Source organism: Vulpes lagopus, chromosome 14 (assembly GCF_018345385.1).
Source record: "Vulpes lagopus strain Blue_001 chromosome 14, ASM1834538v1, whole genome shotgun sequence".
Lineage (NCBI taxonomy): Eukaryota > Metazoa > Chordata > Mammalia > Carnivora > Canidae > Vulpes > Vulpes lagopus.
This window is the reverse complement of record NC_054837.1, coordinates 18,351,636-18,372,506: the sequence shown is the minus strand read 5'-3', so window position 1 is coordinate 18,372,506 and position 20,871 is coordinate 18,351,636. Positions and strand designations below refer to the sequence as shown.

The following is a 20,871-nucleotide window of genomic DNA, read 5'->3' as shown; positions in this document are numbered from 1 at the left end:
TAAATCTGTAGACAAAGGATGGTTGCGGTGGGGAAGGGAACCTGATGACGGGGCAGCTGTCTGTACTGGCTTCTCTGCTGAGGCAGGAAGTTGTGTCCTGGCTCTGCCACACCTGATCTGGCTCTGGAACTTGCATCTTTCAGGGCCTGGCCTATGTGGAGTATGAAAATGAATCTCAGGCGTCACAGGCTGTACTAAAGATGGACGGCATGACTATCAAAGAGAATGTCATCAAAGTGGCCATCAGCAATCCTCCTCAGAGGAAGGTTCCAGAGAAGCCAGAGGCAAAGAAAGCTCCAGGTGGTGGCATGGTGCCACGACAGATTTATGGAGCGTAAGTGTTTGCATGCACAAACTCTGCCCTGGCCAGCACTGCAGGGGATTCGTTTCCTGCTAGTACAGCAAGTTGGGGCAGAAAGCCAGGGCCTGCTGTTCCTGGGGATGCTCACGGTGGTTTACCAGAGCAGGGTGTCTGGAGCAGGGCCATGCGGAGCAAAAGCCCGGAAGTGGAACCCTTCCTGGTATTTGCCAGTTTACACTTGGGATTTATTTGAGATCATTTGGTTTCTAGGCAGTGATTATTTTTAAAGTCTCCTTGGGCAGTAGAATCCATCATGTAGATTCTTATTGCTCTGGCTGTAATCCGATAAGAGGTAGCTTTCATCTGGTGGGAAGGAGAACACAAAGTTGTGAGGTTATTTGGTGAGGTCTGAAAGAAGATAGCATTTTTATCCACTCTGCATGTAACTATTTCACAGGGTTGGTCTTTGCCAAAATTGTTTAGGCAGTTTGTTTAAACTGGTTTTTGCATATTAGTCAAAGTCACAGAGAACAGGGATCATCTCTCCTTTCTGGTTTTTAGGTTTTTACTCTTTACCTATTAACTTGGTACTCTGCACATTCCAAGAAACTTCTGTAGTAACTGACATAGAAATGAATTCAGAAAGTATGGTTTTCACCTTGTAACTTTGGGTAATTGAAGACCATCCTGGCTTATTTGCACAAAGAAATCAGGGGCCATGGATTGTTGCTTTGTAAGGGTACATCCAGTGTTTGCTCTTCTAGGCGGGGGAAGGGGAGAACCCAGCTCTGCCTGCTGCCTCGTGCCCTGCAGCGCCCGAGCACGACAGCTGCTCAGGCTGAGAATGGCCCTGCCCCACAGCCGGCGGTCACCACTTCAGCAGCCACCGAGGCACCCAAGATGTCCAATGCTGACTTCGCCAAGTTGCTTCTGAGAAAGTGAAATGGGACTCTGGAGAAGGGAAATGCCTTACTTCATGCTGTCCAGGAAGAGCACCCGGCACCCAGCTGTACTCTGGGTATGGAAGGGCCTAGGACAGCACCCCTCCTGCATATTTTCCTCTGGGTCAGACAGAAAAGGGATGAGGGTGTCCAAGGAAAGAGGCTTGAAGTGCTCCCTCATATTGAGGGCAGTAGGAGGAAAATTGATCACTCTGTGGGTTGGGCCCAGCGTGTAGTTTCTTTAAGATATTTTTGTGTCTTATAGAGTGAGAAACAGAAGTGAAACTCAAACCCGTTTTGAGACCCACTTGTCCAGGTGTTTTCGGCCATCTCTGGCCCTCTTTTTATAAGACACTTCTCTTACAGCCTGCATAGCACGTGGGCCCATCACTCTTTTAATTTTAAAAGACAAAATGGCAGATGCTAGTAATTCACCAGAATGGCCTATTTTAGTAAAGGGGTGGTGGGAATAGGGAAGTCACATAAAAAAAAAAAAATGTGATGGATTTCTGTTCAAGGGAGGGGGCGCTGTGCGTTTTTATATTATGTATTTGTAAAAGACACATCAACCCATTGTTTTATGTTTCCTAAAAGCAAAATATTTGTGACCTTTGTTTTCTATGGGAGTTCTGTGTGCCACCTGCTGTGGACCATTTTCTTTGCCTAGTGATGAGTGAACTGTGTTCTTTGTCTAAATACTGAGTTTCAGCCCTTTGGTTTTGTTTAAATATCATGTCAAGTGCAAACTTAAATTCCCCCCTCTTAGCTTTGTTTATTAAACTGAAGTTCTCTTAAAAACGTCTTGCCGAATGGTACTCAGATGTGCATTCAGACACGGCTGTACTTTGAGATGGGTGCACTTGCGTTACTGAACGTGTAAATAGAACTTTTGTAAGTCAACTCCTCTTGTTCCTCTGATTTAAGTCATTTCAGTTGTGATGGGTCCTCAGTTTTAAACTTCACTTTGCTGCATTTTGGCCCGTTCGCTTCTAAGCTTTTTTTTTTTTTTTAATCTTTCATCTCTTATCAAATATTTATTGCTTTAAAAGCTACCTTGCCAGTTCAGTAGGGAGACGGATTTTTTCATAAAGACACTGAGAGAAGAAATCAGGAAATGCTTTCATGCGTGGGAGAAATCAGCCCACTTTATCTGGTTGTTAAGTTTTTGTGCATCAGGCTTTACTGCATTTTTAATGGGAAATTGGAAGCGCCATCCAGAAGTGTTGACAGAAGAGCAAAAGGAACTCCTTACACGCCTGTTCTTGAGCTTCAGCAAGCATTCCCATCTAGTGTAGGGTTCCTCATCTTTGCCACACACCCCTACTCGGCCCCCAGCCCCAGTAACAGTGCAGCGCACCATGGCCTCCAGGAGATCAGGCCCTGAGGGCCACGGTTTTTTCATTACTCCTAGAAACATTAGCAGTAATGCTTTTGTGTCCTCAACTGCCCAAATTCCCTGTTTCCTGAGGTTTTTTTTTTCTTAATATTTTATTTATTCTGGGGGGGGAGCGGGGAGAGGCAGAGACACAGAGGGAGAAGCAGGCTCCACGCAGTGAACCCGACGTGGGACTCGATCCCTGGTCTCCAAGATCAGGCCCTGGGCTGAAGGGGACGCTAAACCACTGAGCCACCAGGGTTGCCCTCCTGATGTTTTTTAAGTGCATCCCCCCACCCCCTAGGAAGTTAGGATTGGTTAATAAACCTCTGAAGTCTCTGAAGGTCCCTCTCTACCGTGTCTTTCTCTTTTGCACAAAACATTTTTGGTTAGGTGTTCCTCGTGAATTAAATTCAAATAGTGGCCAGGAGAACGTATGCTGTAACGCTGGTCCCTCCTGTGTTCTTTGGAATGGGCACTCACCCCACCCCTGCCACCCACCCATGGAAGAGACTGGGGATGTGCAGGGACTGCCACCGAGGAGCCCTGAGCATCTCCTGACCAGTCCAGGCTGACGTGGCTTCACTCCTGTTGCTGCACATCTCACCATTCTCTCTTGCTGTTGGCCAGTCTTCTGCCCTCACTTTGTGCTTTCCCATGTCAACACGGAACTGGAGCTGCTCAGACTTGAGCTCAGGGTATTGATGGTCCTAGAAACGGAGTGTCAGGAACATGTGAGTGGGTTTATGTGTTTTCCCCAGGAAATCAAGAACTGATGGTAAACAGAAGCACGAAACACCATCTGAGTTACTGGCGTGTTAGTGGAAGACCAGTACATCATCCCTGCCAGTGCAGGTAGGTAGCTGACCCACATAGTTCCGTATCACCTTCTTGTCGAAATTACTATCTTGCATCTATTCTTCTGCCATTATACAAACAGGGCTTAAAAGTTCTGAAAGAATTCCTCCTCCATCTTTATGACAGATGGGAACATCTCTTGAATAAGACGGCAGGTCTCAGGCCTTTATTAATAAAATACTTTATTAGAGTCAGTAATCTGTTAAAATAACATCCTTCACAATAAAGCTAAAGTGCACATTTCTCTATATAGTACAAACTACGCACTTCTGGTCAGGCTTCCTTGGTGTGCTGCTAAGACCAAGACGCCAGAAGAGTTCAGGTTGAAGAGATACCTTATGGCAGCATACAAGTATGAAAATATTTTTTTATAAAGGTTTGAATAATTCTCACTTGGGGCCACTTCACACATCTTTTTCTCAATCTTTCAGAAAGCGACTCTGTGCCTATCCTACAAGTAAGTTATAAGCACCTGCTACCTCAGAACAGTGACCTCTTTACAGTCAGGCTGTGACTTCCAAGTCAGAGACCACACTTTGTGTTCACCATCATTCTGACCCTGACAAAGTGCACGACAGCGTTAGATGTCCCAGGCTCTGTCACTGGGAGAGGAACCCGTGGCCCTTTGGACTCTTGAGTAGCATAGCAGCAGTCATATCGGCACCTGTGCCAATATATTAACGGTACAGGAAATTATTCTTCCATAGAACGAAGACTTAGAAACTTGGCCGTATTACATAGAATGTTTTATCATTCTATAAGTTGCTAGAAAAATAAGGCTACTCTAGGCAATCTCTTCTGCTTCCCCGATGGGATGCTGGACAGTACCATGGCTGTGGGAGGTGGGGGTCAAATCAGAAAGTGGATAAAACTGCATGACAAAAGGGATGCATCCTGGCTGTTTTTAAAGGTTTTTCTTAGTTTGGTAGAAACTTCATCTAATTATCAAAAATTCTTATTTGGTGTCGATGTGGCAACTGTTTTTACAGATGTGTTCTTGAGTATCTACCGACACAAGATGTTCAACTCAAGAGTCGGGGGTGAGGGCCGACTTGGCCACTCGCACAGTACCTGATCTGCAGTAGGATTCAGTTGACAAACCCAGAGAATCTGCAGACTAAAACATCTGGTCTGAGCTGCTGCAAACGAAGTGTGAGAAACATTGCATACACAGAGAAAACCAAGCTGGCCGCTCCCCTATTCTTAATTAGAAAAATAGTCTTGATAAGGGAAAAATAACAGCCTCTGGTACTAGGGTGTGCAAGCTATGACTCCAGGACTTCCTTGAAACAAGCAAGGTATCTAACTAAAAATGTTGTCAACATTTTTACTTCACCTCTCAGAAGTTTGCTCTACTAATGAGAATTAGTCACAACGCTAATCTCTTTGTAGGAGAGCAAAATTCTCTAAGAAAGCAAGCTTTCAGTCATTTCTCAAAACTGGAACCAGGTTCTCCCCAAGAGTGCTGACCTCTCAGGTCAAATCACAGAACACTTGGAGGAGTTCCTCCTATGGCTTCTGGACCTCCTTCCACACTTCTGGCCTCTCCCCACGTGAGTGCAAATTCTGCTCCAGAACCGGTGTTCTGGTCACACACACAGCACTGATGCCCCCAAAGCCTACCTAGGGCCACCAGCACAGACAGCACGGACACCATACAACATTTACTAGCCCAAGAGGAGAAAATAAATAATAACTTGGGCTGAATTATAAGTTACCTTAGACATAGGGCTTAATAATTTAGGTTTTCTCTTTTTTTTAACTAAAACATTTGGAGGTAAAGAATGTTTTAAGTCCTTTTTCTGTCTCCTTTTGCTTTGGGAGACAGTCCGGTTTCTAGAAGTGCTAAGATTTCCCTCTCTCCGGGACACCCTTGTCACCAAGGGAGGATTTCCAGGGTTATGGCTTTACAGGCAGTGTCTCCTTAAACCCAGAGTGGTTGGGTTTGGCCTCTGGCAGTGCCACCGGGTACTCCGTTGTGGCAAAGAGCAGAGTGTCCAGAGTGGTTTCTGTACACTTGGCGATGAAGCGGATGAATGGCCTCACATCGCCTTCGTTGGCAACTTCCAGTACATGGTAGTACTCAGACCTCTGCTCCTTGCGGATGGTGATAGGTGGGTAGCCCGCCTGCATCAGGATGAGGTTCATCAGCAGGCGCGAGGTCCTTCCATTGCCATCGATGAAAGGGTGAATGTAAACCAGTTTATAATGGGCCAGTGCTGCAAACTCCACTGGGTGCAGATTCATGGCATCCTCGGAGTTGAGCCACTGTATGAACTCCTGCATCTGCTTTTCAACATCTTGAGGATGGGGAGGGATGTGGTGTCCCACAAGGACCTGTGTCGTCCGAAACCTGCCAGCTTCCACTGGATCCACATAGCCCAGCACCCGCCTGTGGATCTCTAACACGTCACTGATGGTGACAGACCCGATGCGGGAAACGAGTGTTGTGTTGATGTAAGTCATTGCTGCGTGCATGCCAATGACCTCGTTCTGCTCCTCCAGGCTTTTCCCTGGCACGGCATAGCGGGTCTCGAGGATGTGCCTGATTTCTGAGAGGGTGAGGGTGTTGCCCTCGATTGCGACCGTGTGGTAGATGTGATGGTAGTAGGTTTCCTCCATGACCCTGCGCAGCGCAGAGTTGCCCTTGGGGATGGACATGACCTTCTTCACTTTGCTGTCGATGATGCTGAAATACCTCTGGTCGATCTCTTCTACCAATGGCAGTGTCCGGTCCCGGTTGACCAGCGCTTTCTCATGGTAGGGCGAGATGGTCAACGCTCTGGTGTATAAGTAATCTGCCTGGATGATGTCCTTGTCCTCTTCTGAAAAGATGCCGAACTCGTTGAGTGCATCTACAAAGTCTGGGTCCATTTTGAGGGCATGCAGGAAGAGCTTGTGGGCTTTCTCCCGCTTGCCTTGGCGTTTCATTTCCAGAGCCTGGTTCAGAGCTGCTTTGGCTTCCAACTTACCAGCTAGAAAAGAGCCAGAGAAGCATTGGCAGAGAGGGTAGGGAGGGCAGAGGATGTTCGGGGAGCCATCCCTTGTGTTGACCCTTCAGGGGGCTTGTTTCGGCTACTCTGTTCACGGTACCACTTCACATGTATGGGTGCATTTGTGCCCCACAGCTGGTGATTGTCTGTGTGTCCCCTGGGAGGTATTGCCTAGACTCCCTGGCCCCCTGCCTTCTGAGTACCAAAGTGAGTGGCTGTGGCCGCAGCTCCTGTTGGTTGGCTTTCCTATATTCTCAGCTCTCTCCTATCCTGGATCAATCCTGGTGATGCTGGTCCCTAGCCCTGTCCCTTTAGGCGTAGGCTGTTAACAGCTGCCCCCCTGGTGCTTAACTCTGGAGGTTTCCCCATTCCCTGGGCTTTTCTTTCAATCTTTTAACCCAGTGGTTCTCAACCAGGGGTGATTTTGCCCTCCAGGGGGAGCTGGTGGTACCTGAAGACGTTACGTGTTGCGGTTGTCAAGTTGAGGGGGGCAGTGCTACTGGCATCCAGTGGGTAGAGCCCAGAGATGCTGCTCAGTATCCTACAATGCACCACAGCGGACAGTGCAGAGGGCAAGAAACTGCTCTAGATATAGCCCTCCCTCACCAGCCCCTCCACCTGCTGAGAAAAAGGAGCTCAGTGGGCTTCTTTTTCTCAAATGCCCAGGCTCTCTTACTCTCTGCTCTCTGCCTGGTACACTTTCCCCTCATGCCTCTTCCTTTGGGTCATTTTCCTATTTACACTGGGGTCTCAGCTCAGGCCTTCCCTCCAGGGAGCCTTCCTGGTATGCTCCCCTGCTTCCCCATCACCACGCTGGTGACGCTGTATCAGCCAATTGCCATCTTGTCTAGGCTGGGAGCTTAAGGCGGACCTGTTCACCAGACACATGGGACACAATCTACCCAGTTAAGGATTGAAGGGAGGTGGCCAGTCTGCCTTACCTGGAGAGGCCCTGGTCTTGACCACCCGCAGTGCTGCATCCCTGGAGGTGACACTGAGCTCTGTGGACGGGCTGGTGCACTTGGTGACGGCATGCTGCACCCTGTCCAACTTGCTCCTCAGCAGGTAGAAGCCTTTAAGCACGGTCAAACACTGCTCTTCCAGGGTCCCCAGCGGCAGCAGCAGTGCCAGCAGGGACCCCAACACCATGCTCAGCAGTATCACCCATAGGAAGCGACCCCAGACTGACACCCACTTTGGTTCAGTCACTGCCATCACTGAAGCCATCGGCATGAGTGTCATCTGGACTTAGGGGTGGGCCCCCCACACATACTCAGTTGCCAGAGAGCAGGATCTGCAGGGAAACAGGAGTTGTAGATGAAGCAGGGGAAGGGGACACATTCAGGATAGGTTTCTGAGTTCAGCTGGGGCTTGGAGGGCCCCACACCTCTTATTTCCCTATGACTCAGGAGAGGGGGGAGTGGGCAAGGCAGGAAGTGAATATAAATGGGAAGGGGCCATCCTGGAGGACTGGTACCACTTCAAAGGCACTGTAACTCTGAAAAGTAATGCCACTGCACTCAACATTTATTGAGCGCTTACTGTGTGCCAGGCCCTGTGCTAAGCACTAAAGACCTCACACATACTGTCTCTTGTAATCTTCAACAGGAGCTGATGCTACTGTCCATCCCACTTCTCCAGATGAGGAAACAGGCTCAGAGAGATGAAGCCCTTTGAGTAAGGGACAGCCTTAGGACTTGAATTCAGGAACCCATGGCTCCAAAGTCACCCCCCTTGACCACAGACCTCTGACCACAGGCATATCCAGACTGGCCAAGGCGGTTTGAGGTCTGTTCTTTGATACAACCGTTTGGTGGCCTGATTTGCTGCCACATGGGTGCCCGCCTCTTGTGCCCACACCCTGGTATTAGCCACAGTGCTGCTACCCTTCCAGTCTTCCCTTCCTACCTGTGCAGCAAGGATCTCACCTAGAGCCTGGGCAGTCCAAGCATCTCAAGAGGAACGTAAGCTGTGGGCCAGAGTAGATGACCACTCACCCTCCACTTGGCAGTGGGCATGTGCTTCCGGCTGGCAGTGGGAATGGAGGGGTCTGGTGTGCAAGTACCATTATGCTAACAATAAGCATTTATTAAGCAACTATGGTGTACTGAGCACTAGGCTGAGTGCTAGCCATGCATTTATCTCAATCCCTAACACCCTATGAAGGAAAGCTACCCCCAGCTTCATTTTACAGGCAAGGGAAAGTGAAGCAGAGAGAGTAAGTCAAACTCCAGAAGGCTTTGCGAGTAAATAGAAGCATCAGGAGTGAATCCCCAGTGCATCTGGGAAGAGTGCCCAGGTCTTGATCTCTACCTTATTTCCAACCAGGGCCCGTGCTCTGGCCTGCTTCTGGGGCCGGGCCTCCAAGACCCAGACAGGACTGCTTAGGCTTCTGATGGTCCAGGGCTTACAGCCCAACGGGGAGCCTGGCTCCTTGATACACCTGCAAGGGCTTGGCCTGTGCTCTCACGCTGGGGCACGCTGGGCGCGCTGTGGGGGTTCACGGCCTCGTCTCGGTGCTCGGGGCGGCTCCCCGAGAGACGGAATCCGCGGCAGGGTGGAGCTCGCCAGGGACCCGGGTCTGCGCGGGGCAGGCAAGAGATGCGGACGTCTCACCCCTACCACCCCAGAAGGGGGAAACTGAGGCCCGCGGGGCGAAGCGGCTGGACGGAGGTCCCTCTGGATCCCGCCCAGGGCTCCCCTCCCCGCCGCCCCCTGCCCAGCTCGCTCCTTCCGAGGCGCCCGGGCTCGCCCCCTCCTACCGCGCGCTGCGGCCCGACCCCGCCGCGGCTTCCCGGCGCTCCGAGGCTCCGCAGCCGCCGGCTCCCAGGCCCCGCTCGCCGCCGGCCCTCTGGCCCCGCCCCCGCCAACTCGCCATTGGCCGGCCGGCCAGCCTCGTCGCGGCGGATTGGCTTCCCCGACTCGTCCGCCCCTCGCACTTCCGGGTTCTAGCGTCTGGGTCGGCCGCCCCGGGAAAGGCGCGCCGTGGGTCACCCCCATTGGCTGGCTCCTGTGTTGGCCTCGTGCCGGCGGCAGCCAATAGGCAGCCGGGGGGGCGGGGCCGGGGCGGCAGGCGGGAGCAGCGGGCGCGGTTGCCGGGAGGTCGCTGCCGGGGCCTGCGCTTCCGTAGCTGTAAGATGAGGACGCCCCCGCCCTGTTAGTCTGACTTCGGAGCACCTGCCCCTAGCCTCGACCCCGGGGTACCAGGGTAGCCAGCTGCCCCCTTTCTCACCTCCCTTTACCTTTTCCTCTTTTCAATTTGCATCCACTCGAGGAGGAACTGGCAGGTTTATTTAGCTTCCCAGAGAGATTGGGATTTTCGCCTTGAAGCAGAGAGCTGAAGCCTCCGTCTTTGTTCACAGATACTGAAAATCAACATCCATGGGCGCCTGGGGGCTGAGTTGGTTAAGCAGCAGCCTTTGGCTCAGGTCATGATCGGGTCCTGGAATCGAGTCCCGCGTAGGGCTCCTCGCTCAGTGCGGTGCCTGCTTCTCCCTCTCTGCCCCTCGCCCTGCTTGTGCTCCCTTTCTCTCTCTCAAATAAGTAAAATCTTAGGTGGTGCGGCGGGGAGCACCTGGGTGGCTCAGTCGATTAGGCATCTGCCTTTGGCTCAGGTCGTGATCCCCAGGTCCTGGGATCGGTGCCCACATTGGGTTCCCTGCAAGGAGCCTGCTTCTCCCTTGCCTGTGTCTCTGCCTCTCTCTGTGTCTCTCTCAAGAATAAATAAATAAAAATCTTAAAAATAAAATAACATCCAGGACGTGCCCAGAAATGCTAAGCATCAAGATGTTAGCCATATAGATTCTGGAGGCAGAGAGACACGGGCTTCAATTCAGTCTTTGTCATCTAAGCTGTGACCTTGAGCAAGTTACTCCAAGATTCAGATTTTCCATTTGTAAAATGGGGACAAAGAGCCTACCATGCCTTTGGCCTCAAGTTCAGGATCCACTGGAGCCTGACTCTTCAAGATCTGACCTTCTCCGTGACACACATTCCCCCTGGGAGCCACTGTCAGGCAGAGGTTGTGGGTGTCACCATTGGAGCCACATAGCCCTGGGTTCCAGTACCAGCTCTGCCACTTGCAAACTGAGTTACATTTAGCAAGTGACCTGATCTCACTGGTCCAGTCTGCTTTTCTGTAAAATGGGGACAGTGATGATGATTCCTCCTCATAGCATTTTCTGTGAGAGTAAAGTGAGATCCAACATGGCTCGCACAAAGCAAACACTTGACAAATATCTGCTGTTGCATTTATTCCTAGACAAGACACAAAGTCATTGCTTTTTGTTATTCCCAGAAGAAACTGTCAGACCTGGGGGTGGCTCCAATCACTGAGGAGAGACTCCACGTCCTTTCATAGGTCTTAATCCGCTACCAGTTTAGGCAAGCTGCTGACCCACAGCCAGAAGTGTGCTGTCATAAAAGACACCATGGGGGCCGGGGTGCATTGCAGGGGGACGGGCCAAGCAGCTTTGGCCCTTGCTAGCTGTGCTTCCTGTTTGTGTCTTGTAACCCTTCCCCATTCCCCCAGCTCCTAGCCCTTGGCATGGAGAATGGCACACAGTAAATGCTCAAGAAATTTTGTTGACTCAAATACCCGAAGCAGGACAAATCATGGTGTTTTTAAGAAACAAAATCAGGATAGTGGTTATTTCTGGGGCTTCTGTTTCTGTCTTTTGAACAAAGGTCTCAAACATTGTTCTCTTGAAGTCCTGCAAATTTCACTTCTGATGACTCAAGCAGTAATGCTCTAAAAACTTTTCCCAGAGGAGGGCCTGCTATGCAACCAGCTAATTATGAGAGATGGTTAGTGGAGTAGAAAGCAGTGTGGCTCAGGGGTCAGACAGGTATGTGTTCAAATGTAGCTACCTCTTATTAGCTGTCACTTACCCCACTGAACCGGGTATCATGGGGCTTGTGGACTTCTGCCCCTCCCAGGCATAAGGTGATGTCATCATCTGCTTATAAAGGCACCATACAGTGGCACCTGGGTGGCTCAGTTAAGCATCTGCCTTTGGCTCAGGTCATGATCTCAAGATCCTGGGATGGAGCCTCAGTGTCAGGTTCCCTGTTCTCCCTCTGTCCCTCCACCTGCTCCTGCTAGCTCTCTGTCTCTTCCTCTCAAATAAATAAATAGAATCTTTTTAAAAATTAAAAAAACAATAAAGGCACTTTCCACATTCTGAGATGCCAGTGTCACCTCTTCAATGAGCTTAGAACCATGGGCAGCAAATCCAGAAGCTACATCAGAACCATCGACTGACGAGTAAAATTGCCTGGTTATGAGACAACAGGGGTTGGTGGGAAGGGTGGAGAAGGTGAGAGTACCTGCCTTATCCAAAATGGGCAGCAGCTTCTCAGCTCTAGCCTACATTTTAGTTTGTAAAAAAGGAATTGCATCCAGGGGAACCTGCCTTTGGCTCAGGTCATGATCCTGGGTCCTGGGATCGAGTCCCACATCAGGCTCCCCACGGGGAGCCTACTTCTCCCTCTGCCTATGTCTCTGCCTCGCTGTTTGTCTCTCATGAATAAATTAAAAAAATATTTTTAAAAAATATATTATACCCACAAGTTGACAGATTTTCTAATTTTTCAAAAGAAACGTCAGGCCTAGAATTTTAAGCAAATTCTCCAGATTTTTAAAGAGTTGGCATATCTGCCCACTGGCTACGGAGGACTGCCAGACCGTAATCCCTGTTTTAGACCTGTAAAATGGGTGGGGGACGGTGGCTGGGAACCCAGGAAGGAACATCACAAATGCTCCTCGGCAGATGAGCGCACCCACTGCCTGTGGCCACCAGGGGCCAGTGATTCACCAGGCATCACTTCTCCCATTCACTCTCTTCCATCACAGTTTTCTTGACTGCGTTCAGCTGCGTTGAATGCACAAAATATGGTCCCTGAAGCGATATTGAAAAGTTGGCTTGCTCCACCTTAAGCATTCCGTATTGGGTGGAAATAGCCTCCTCGCGGCCCACGGAGGAGTTCTCTAAAAGCTTATCCTGACACTTGACAAAGATCCTGCAAAGTGGCTGCTTGGGAAATGTGTCTATTATGCAAAACAAAACAAAACAAACCTTTATGCATCTTTAGGAAACAGCAGTCAAGCGCTTCTTGCTGGCAGAGTCGGATTCTATTGCTTAGGAAACACAAAACTCCCCAACTGAAGGCTATATTGCGTTGAAATGGCTCCAGAATGACTCAACTTCATTTCAAAGAAAATGTACCATACAGGTCCCCTTGCCCCTTTCCCTAGCCTCCTTGGATTTTCCCCCTCTCCTTCTGATTTAGAGCTGAAGAGGCCCCCCAGCAGCCCTTCTCCCAGACTCCTGACATCATCAGTTTGCGTACCCAGTGGGGTCGGGCCCAGTGCCTGAGGCATCCCCAAGGGACAGGGTTTGAGGGAATACCTGCTCTAGACCAATAAAGTCCTCCAACCCAATGTCCTTGGCCCTTGGCTCATGCTCTGGATTCAGGATGGTCTCAGACATGCAAATAAGCGTTGTTTTCAGAGCAAATCACTTGGGGGAAGTGATATTTCTTTCTTCCAAAAATTTAAGCCTTACTCCTTCATTTCTTGTTAAACAGCCAAAATAACCAATTATTTTATTTCGTTATTTTTTAAGTTGAAGTATGGTTGGCATGCAATATTATATTAGTTTTGGGTGTACGACATAGTGATTTGACGACGAGGGCTCCGTGCTCACCAGGAGTGCAGTTACTGTCTGCCACCTTACAGTGTTATTACCACTGCTTTATTTCCTAAAAGCAAAATGAAATCACAGATATAATAGAAGGCACAAATAAATGGTAAGAAAACAAATTCCCATGCATGATTGTATTAGATATTTTTTAATGCACATCTATTATTAACTTATGAAATATTTCAGCCATCCAGAAGGCATAGATAATAAAAAGGGTACCTGTGTTCCTGCCCCCCCCCACTTTAAGAAATATCATATTGGGGTGCCCGGGTGGTACAGCTGGTTGAGTGTTCAGCTCTTGATTTCAGCTCAGGTCATGATCTTGGGGTCCTGGATGGAGCTCCACGTTTAGTGTGGAGTCTGCTTGAGATTCTCTCTCCCTCTCCCTTTGCCCCTCCCGCTCATACTCTTCTCTTTCTGTGTCTCTAAAAACAAACAAACAAGCAAACAAACATCTTTAAAAAAAGGCACATATTATCAATGCCCTGAAGCCCTGGGCATCCTCTCCCCTGTCACTTTCCCTTCCTTCCCTCCCAGAGATAATCACCATCTTGAATTTCTTACTTATTACATCCATACATGGGCTCTTGTTTTTACCCATATGTATATATAGTACTAAATGATATATAGTGATGTTTTGCAGGCTTTAACATGTTATATGTACACTGTATATCCTGCCTTTTTTTTGGGGGGGGGTGGCATTATATTTAGAGATTTATATTCATGTCGATACAGTTAGTTCTGGTTCATTACTTGTACACCGCTGTGTTGTATTCCACTATGATTTATTTCCCAGCTATCTATTGATAGATATTTGATTCATTTCTAGTCATTTTCTATTATAAACACTTGACAGTAAAATTCTTTCTTTTTTTTAACAAATTTTTAAATTTGCTTGACACACAGAGAGAGCACAGGTAGGCAGAACAGCAGAGAAAGAGAGGGAGAAGCAGGCCCCCCGCTAGGCAGAGAGCCCAACATGGGGCCCAATCCCAGGACACTGGGACCATGCCTGGAACTGAAGGCAGATGCTCAACAGACTGAGCCACCCAGGTACCCTGACAGTGAAATTCTTGTGTGTTATTTTGGCATGTATCTGGAAGTTTCTCTAGGGCAGAATTTCTCAAAGAATCAATCACCTGCTTTCAAAAAAACATCCATTCAGGGCCTGTTCTAGACCAATAAAGTCCTCCAACCTTTCTGGTCCTCCTGTATCTTGACTATAAGTGGAAATAATTGTACTTGTCACACTATCTCATTATTGTTAGTAGTATCTACCATTTATTAAGCACTTAACCACATACCAAGTAATTCTACATGTATTTTATTGGATTTTTGTGACAATACCATGAAGTAGAGATCATTAAACCCACTTTACAGAAGGTGAAACTGAGGCACAGCTGGAGCTACTCTGTAACAGTTATCCACTGCTGTGTAACAAATAGTGTCCACATTTAGCAGCTTTTTTTTAAAATTTTTATTTATTTATTTATGATAGTCACAGAGAGAGAGAGAGAGAGGCAGAGACATAGGCAGAGGGAGAAGCAGGCTCCATGCACTGGGAGCCGGACGTGGGATTCGATCCCGGGTCTCCAAGATCATGCCCTGGGCCAAAGGCAGGCGCTAAACCACTGCGCCACCCAGGGATCCCTCACATTTAGCAGCTTAACACAATAATTCAAATTTATTATTTTATATAGTTTGTGTCAAGAATCTAGGAGCAGCTTAGTTGGATAGTTCTTCTTTTTTTTTAGATTTTATTTATTTATTTATGAGAGACACAGAGAGAGAGGCAGAGACATTGGTGGAGGGAGAAGCAGGCTCCCTGCAGGGAGCCCAGTGGGTTTGGGCTCCATCTCAGGACCCCAGGATCACGCCCTGAGCCAAAGGCAGATGTTCAACCACTGAGCATCCTTAGTTGAATTCTTCTGACTCAGGATTTCTCTCAAGATTGCAGTCGCAATATTGGCTGGGGCTACGGTTACTGAAGGCTTGATAGGGCTAAGGAGCCATTTGTAAGGTGGCTTGCTTATGTGGCTGGTGGGTTGGTGCTGGCTGGTGGGCAGGGGCTTCAGGTTTTCTCCATGTGGCTCACTCCATAGGGCCAATTGAGTGCCTTCACAACGTGCAGCTTCCCCCATTATGAGTGATCCAAGAGCATGATGTCTTTTATGACAGATTTGGAAGTCACACACTGTCACCTCTCCTGAACTGTGTGGGTCACAACATAGAGCAATATAGGTACATTGTGGAAGGGGGCTGCCAAACGTTCAGTAGAAGGTGGCGATCGTTAGGGGCCATCTTGGAGGCTGCCTGCCCAGCACCCGCTAGGCCTGCCCCTCCTCAATCCCAGTGGTTCCATGCGACAGCCTAACAGCAGGGACTTCAGGCCCCTTGAGAGAGTCTTTGGGGCCCTCTGGGCAGGAAGCTTCTGCAGGTGTGAGACTCACCTGTCACAACACTGGGGTCCCAGTGTGTCAACTGCCTCCTCCCCAGATGTTTCACGTAAGCTTTCCGGCCAGGTTACTTGGCCTGAGAAGCTGCCTCCTCCTGCCTAAAAATATGGTCATGCTGACATGGACACTAGCTCAGGTGCTCAAGATGCTGTTTTAGATCACAGCCTCTAAAAGATATAGCCAACACCCTCTCTTCCTCCTGCATGGCGATGGTGACTCGGGGTGGCCACTAGGCCAGCCAGCCTAGAGTGCAGACCTATAGGTCACTCTGTTTGCCTCCTCCCCTTTTCCGATTTCCCTGCTTCCTGGGATCCCGGCCTGTTTCTCCCTGCAGTACCCATCAGCAAGGAAACCAGCGCCTGGGAGCTACCGGGTAGAGTGACTGCAACCACCCTGGGTCCCCATTGCAGTCCCTTTGAATGCGCCCCAGAAGCTCTTGATGGAAGCTTTCTGTTGCCATAGTAACGTGGAGACCAGGAAATTAGCAAGGGTGCTGGGCTAGGCAAGAAAGCTGAGCCTTTACTATGCATCCTTCTCTTCTAACTAGGTAAGAATTCTGAGGGGGGCTAGGGATGGACATCAAAGAGTCTCTTCCTGGCATCGAGGAAATGTTCTTTAATAAATTGTTGTGAAATGAGCGCAGCCCTTAGAGTGATGGTGGTGGCTCTGGTGTTCATAGAGGAACCCGAGGAGGAAGTTTAGAGGGAAGGCACCTTTCTGCCGCTGTTGTTGTTTTTAAGAAGACTGGCAGGTTTTTTTCTTTCTAAGTTTGTTTGTTTGTTCTAGTAATCTCTACACCCAGTATGGGTCTTGAACTCACTAATCCAAGATTAACAGTCTCCTGCTCCACTGACTGAGCCAGCCAGGTGCACCTCCTGTTAATGTCAACTTTATTGAGCTGTGATTCTCGTACCATATGATTCACTCACAATCACAGTCGATTTTAGAACTGTCCATCACCCTCCCCCAAAAGAAACCTCCCACCCTTTAGGTTTCTCTGCCACCACCTGCCCTCAGCCCCAGCAACCTACTTTCTATCCAGATAGATTCCTCTTCCTATAAATGGAATCATAGAATATGTAGTCTTTGTGACTGGCTTCTTTCAGCATTTTTATTCTGTGCCTCCTTAAAGTCCTCCATAGTCTCTCTGACAAAGGTGTCCCCGTTCTCTTTGAGAACAATTTGTTGGCTGTGGCTGCTGAGTTACCCCTCAGGCTCCAGAGGGATGGAGGGGAGTAGATTCCTTGGAGGCCATCTGGAGCCTTCCCCACTGCTTCGAGACTGTAGTGGGGCAGGTGGCCCCTTTGGAGCACGTCCGGCCAGGCATCCTGCCTGTGTGAGTGGACATGCTTCCCCACAACTCCTTCTTCCGGAGGCTGGGGTAAGACAGTCATGATCAACCAGCAAGTGCCTACCAGGTGCCAAGCACTGCCCTGTGACCATCATGCATGTTAGGATTAGTTCATTGTTATAGACCTTCCCCTTCTCTTCTTTTTGTGGGATTCACTTAAAAGCCACCTCTTTTACTTCATGCACATGTTTTGCTGAAGTTATCTATTTTCTTTCAGCCATAAACAGTGCAGTCTCACTTTTTTGCCTTGTACTAGCCTAGATATTTGACTTGCTCATTGGATTAGCATTATAATTGTATTAAACTGCACATAACATAAAATTTACCATCATACCTATTTTAAAGTATAGAGTTCAGTGGCATTAAACACATTCACGTTGTTGTACAGCCAGCGCCACCATCCATCCCCAGGACTCTTTTCATCTGCCCAAACTGAAACTCTATAGCTCCCTAGTCCCCCTCCCCACAGCCTAGGAGATTCTACTTTCTGACTCTATGATTCTGACTACTTTAGGTGGAACCCTACAGTGTTTGTGTCTTTGTGATGGCTTAGCATAGCATCCTCAGGGGTCATCCCCATGGTAGCACATGTCAGAGTTTCCTACCTTTTTAAGGCCAAATAGCATTCCCGGTGTTCACTTTGAACATGTCCTTGGGTATAGCTGAGATGCTAGTCTGCTATCATTTCTTTTTTAATTTTAAAGATTTAATTAAAAAAATTTTTTTTTTTTAAGAGCAGCTTTAAGTTCACAGCAAAATTGAGAGGAAGGTACAGAGATTTCCCACATATGTCCTGGCCACCCTCCATGCACGGCCTCCCCCATTACCAGCATCTCCCACCAGTGTGGAATGCTTGTTGTAATCGATGGACCTACATGGACACATCATCATCACCCAAAGTCTGTAGTTTATATTAGGGTTCAATCTTGGTGTTGTGCGCTCTGTGGGTCTGCAAGGATGTATAAAGATAGGTATCCATCATCGTAGAATCATCCAGAGTATTTTCACTGCCCTAAATGTCCTCTGTACTCTGTCTGTTTTTCCCTCCCATCCCTCCCATCCCCCCAACCCAAGGTAGCCTGATCTTCTTACTGTCTCCATAGTGTTGTCTTCTCCAGAATGTCGTATGTTAGAATACTATAATATGTCACTTTTTCAGATTGGCTTCTTTCCCTTAGTTATATGCATTGAAGTTTTCTCCATGTCTTTTGTGCTTGACAGCTCATTTCTTTTTAGGCCTGAATCTTCCATTGTACAGATGGACCACAATTTATTTATCCATTTCCTTAATGAAGGACATCTTGGTTGCTTCCAGGTTTGGGCAATGATGAATAAACATCTGTGTGTGTAGGTTTTGTGTGGACAAAAGTGTTCAACTCCTTTGGGTAAAAAAGCAAGGACAATGATTGCTGGACTGTATGGTAAGAGGATATTTCCTGTTCTAAGAAACTGCCAAACTGTCTCCCAAAGTGGCTGTCCCCTTTTGCATTTCCAGCAGCAGTGAGTGAGAGCTCCTGTTGCTTCACATCCTTGTCAACATTTGGTGTTGTCAGTGTTCCAGATTTTGGTTATTCTCATAGGCATGTGGTGGTATCTTGTTTTAATTTGCATTTCCCTGATGACAGATGATATGGAGCATGATGTTATTTTCTCATTGACTAGTGCTGGGGGAGATTAGTTGGAAAAGTTGGTTAAAGCAGAAAAACAGGAGATTTTATATCCTAGAATATTTCACCTTTTATATTAACTTACCCGCACAAGTGCTTTATATATTAATTTGTATTCTGTATGTTAATTTTCCAATATTAATATTGGGTTAATTAATATTAGATCAATTGAGTAACCTAAGCAACTAATTAATACTGGGTTAATTAATTGATGATGGGTTAATTGATTAAAGTCTCCTGTCATCTTTCCCGTATAAGTCAGATAATTGTCTCTTTTGGTTTACTTAAATGTAATGAGAATTTTTTTTTTTTAAAACACTTGCAGAGCAGAATACAAAGCCCTTCCAGATTTTAATGGCTGCCCTTGCCCAATCTTTTACTGAATTCTACCTCTATAACTAATTCCTCCTCAGTTCATATTTTTGAAGTTGACTTTTCCCTTTGTTTGTTTTTTGTTGTACTTATTTACTTGAGAGACAGAGAGAGCAGAGGCAGAGGGAGAAACAGATCCCCGCTGAGCAGGGAGCCCAACGCAGGGTTCGATCTGAGGACCCTGGGATCATGACCTGAGCAGAAGGCAAACGCTTAATTGACTAAACCACCCAGGTGCCCCAGGAAATTGATTTTTTTAGGGCTTTCTCAAACACTTTTCATAGATACGATTTCCTTTTCCCCTCAAATTTTATCCTATCCACTGTTTACCTAAAATATATCATTTTAATGGCAGGTACAATAGACATAAACAGGTTTTGGAGCAAACAGCTACTTTTGGTAAGCATGCAACTCACCTGGTGGCAGCTGGTGGCTTACTGGTCTGTGGTGGTGGGTGTGCAGTGGACAGTCTCATTGGATAATTTAATTGGACAGATCCAAACTGAGCAAAATTCTACAAACTATCCACCCAGTACTTGTCAAAAGTGTTCTGATCATAAGAACCATTTAAAAGAAAAAAAGATTTTATTTATTTATTTGAGAGAGAGAGAGATCACAAGCAGGGGAGAGGGAGGGGCAGAGGCAGAGGGAGAAGCAGACTCTCCACTGAACAGGAAACCTGATGTGGGGTTCGATCCCAGGATCCTGAGATCATGACCTGAGCCACCAGATGCCCCACAAGAGCCATTTAAGAAAGACTGAGGAACTATTACAGACTGGAAGACAGTAGGAAGTGTGACACCTGATTATGTCCTGATTCTGAATTGTATCCCTTTATTATAAAGGACTTTATTGGAATAATTGGTAAAACTTAATTGGGGTCTGAGGATTAATTGATGAGAATACATTGGCAGTTGTGGCTTATTTTGATGGTTGTCTTGCGATTCTGTAGAACTACATGTTGCAAGCCCCTCCTCCCAGCTCAGAGTCTCTCCCTGAATAGCCAGTCAGGGAGGAGCAAATGGAGCATGCCTGGACCATCCCTACTTCCCGTAGCAAAGTTCTGCTCACCTAGGGCATCTTAGCTCCTTTCTTGGGAAGCTTACTAGCCTAGCCTAGGGCATCTAGTTTGTGGTCAGGACTTCCTGCCCCCTCTCTGGGGGGTCATTATAACGAATTATTTGTCTGCTATATCCCCAGTGGCCTGTGGACTCATGAGGGCAGCTCTTGTCTGCAGCAGTGACAGCACACAGCATGAACCCCCAAATAGTTCCAGGATGAATGCAACATTCTTGTAAGTATCAAGAACTCACCTTGTTTCAGGGCTGATTAGATTTTACTGAACCTTACTGCTTCCTTTTATAAACATCTTCCCTGTGGCTCCCCTTCACCATGCGGAGTGTCTTTCTTAGGGTGTTGACCTCCCCTCATCCCATCCTGGAGTTCCACCAGCTGAAAATGGGGAGTCAGCAGGGAACGGATGAGTGGTTCCAGGAGAGAACAAAAGAGTGGTTTATGGACAGGGTTGCTTGCGCTGTTAGCACATCACCTCCCGGCACTGCACAGAAGTTAATTGTTCAACATTTCACTTTATACGGCTGGATCTAATTACTCGGAGAGTGGAGTGTTAAATCTCACACGTGGGCCCTTATGGCTTTCAACAGGGAGGAAGTTAAGAGGCTCAATCACAGTGGAAATGGAGGACAAATAAGTTTCCAGTGTGATGGGAAGGCATAGAGGTGCCCTCAGAAGTAGTAGAGAGGGCCTCTTGACAATGGTGCCCAATATTTTCTGTGCTTCCTGGAGGAGTAGCTGGAGCCCCCAATTATAGAATGACAATAATTACATTTGGA

At 47.8% G+C, this 20,871-nt stretch overlaps 2 protein-coding genes across 4 annotated transcripts in view; one reads left to right on the top strand and one right to left on the bottom strand.

Moving 5' to 3' along the window:
- SART3 (spliceosome associated factor 3, U4/U6 recycling protein) overlaps positions 1-2,142 on the top strand; it is a 37,607-nt gene extending 35,465 nt beyond the window's left edge. For both annotated transcript variants that reach the window (XM_041728811.1, XM_041728812.1), the window contains exons 18-19: positions 144-334; positions 1,066-2,142. In XM_041728811.1, the coding sequence (XP_041584745.1) occupies positions 144-334; positions 1,066-1,243 (369 nt within the window). In that variant the 3' untranslated portion in view covers positions 1,244-2,142. The remainder of the gene's footprint in view (positions 1-143; positions 335-1,065) is intronic.
- A 1,496-nt stretch (positions 2,143-3,638) lies between these two features.
- Positions 3,639-9,315, bottom strand: FICD (FIC domain protein adenylyltransferase). Of its 2 annotated transcripts, XM_041729541.1 has the most exons (4): positions 9,231-9,315; positions 8,782-9,049; positions 7,410-7,762; positions 3,639-6,450 (listed from the first exon to the last, which is right to left on the bottom strand). In XM_041729541.1, the coding sequence occupies exons 3-4, from the start codon at positions 7,708-7,710 to the stop codon at positions 5,375-5,377; spliced, it is 1,377 nt and encodes a 458-aa protein (XP_041585475.1). In that variant the 5' UTR covers positions 7,711-7,762; positions 8,782-9,049; positions 9,231-9,315; the 3' UTR covers positions 3,639-5,374. The 2 variants fall into 2 exon arrangements, with proteins under 2 accessions (XP_041585475.1, XP_041585477.1); XM_041729543.1 differs by lacking the exon at positions 8,782-9,049 and having other exon boundaries at positions 9,231-9,295.
- Between the last annotated feature and the right edge of the window lie 11,556 nt (positions 9,316-20,871).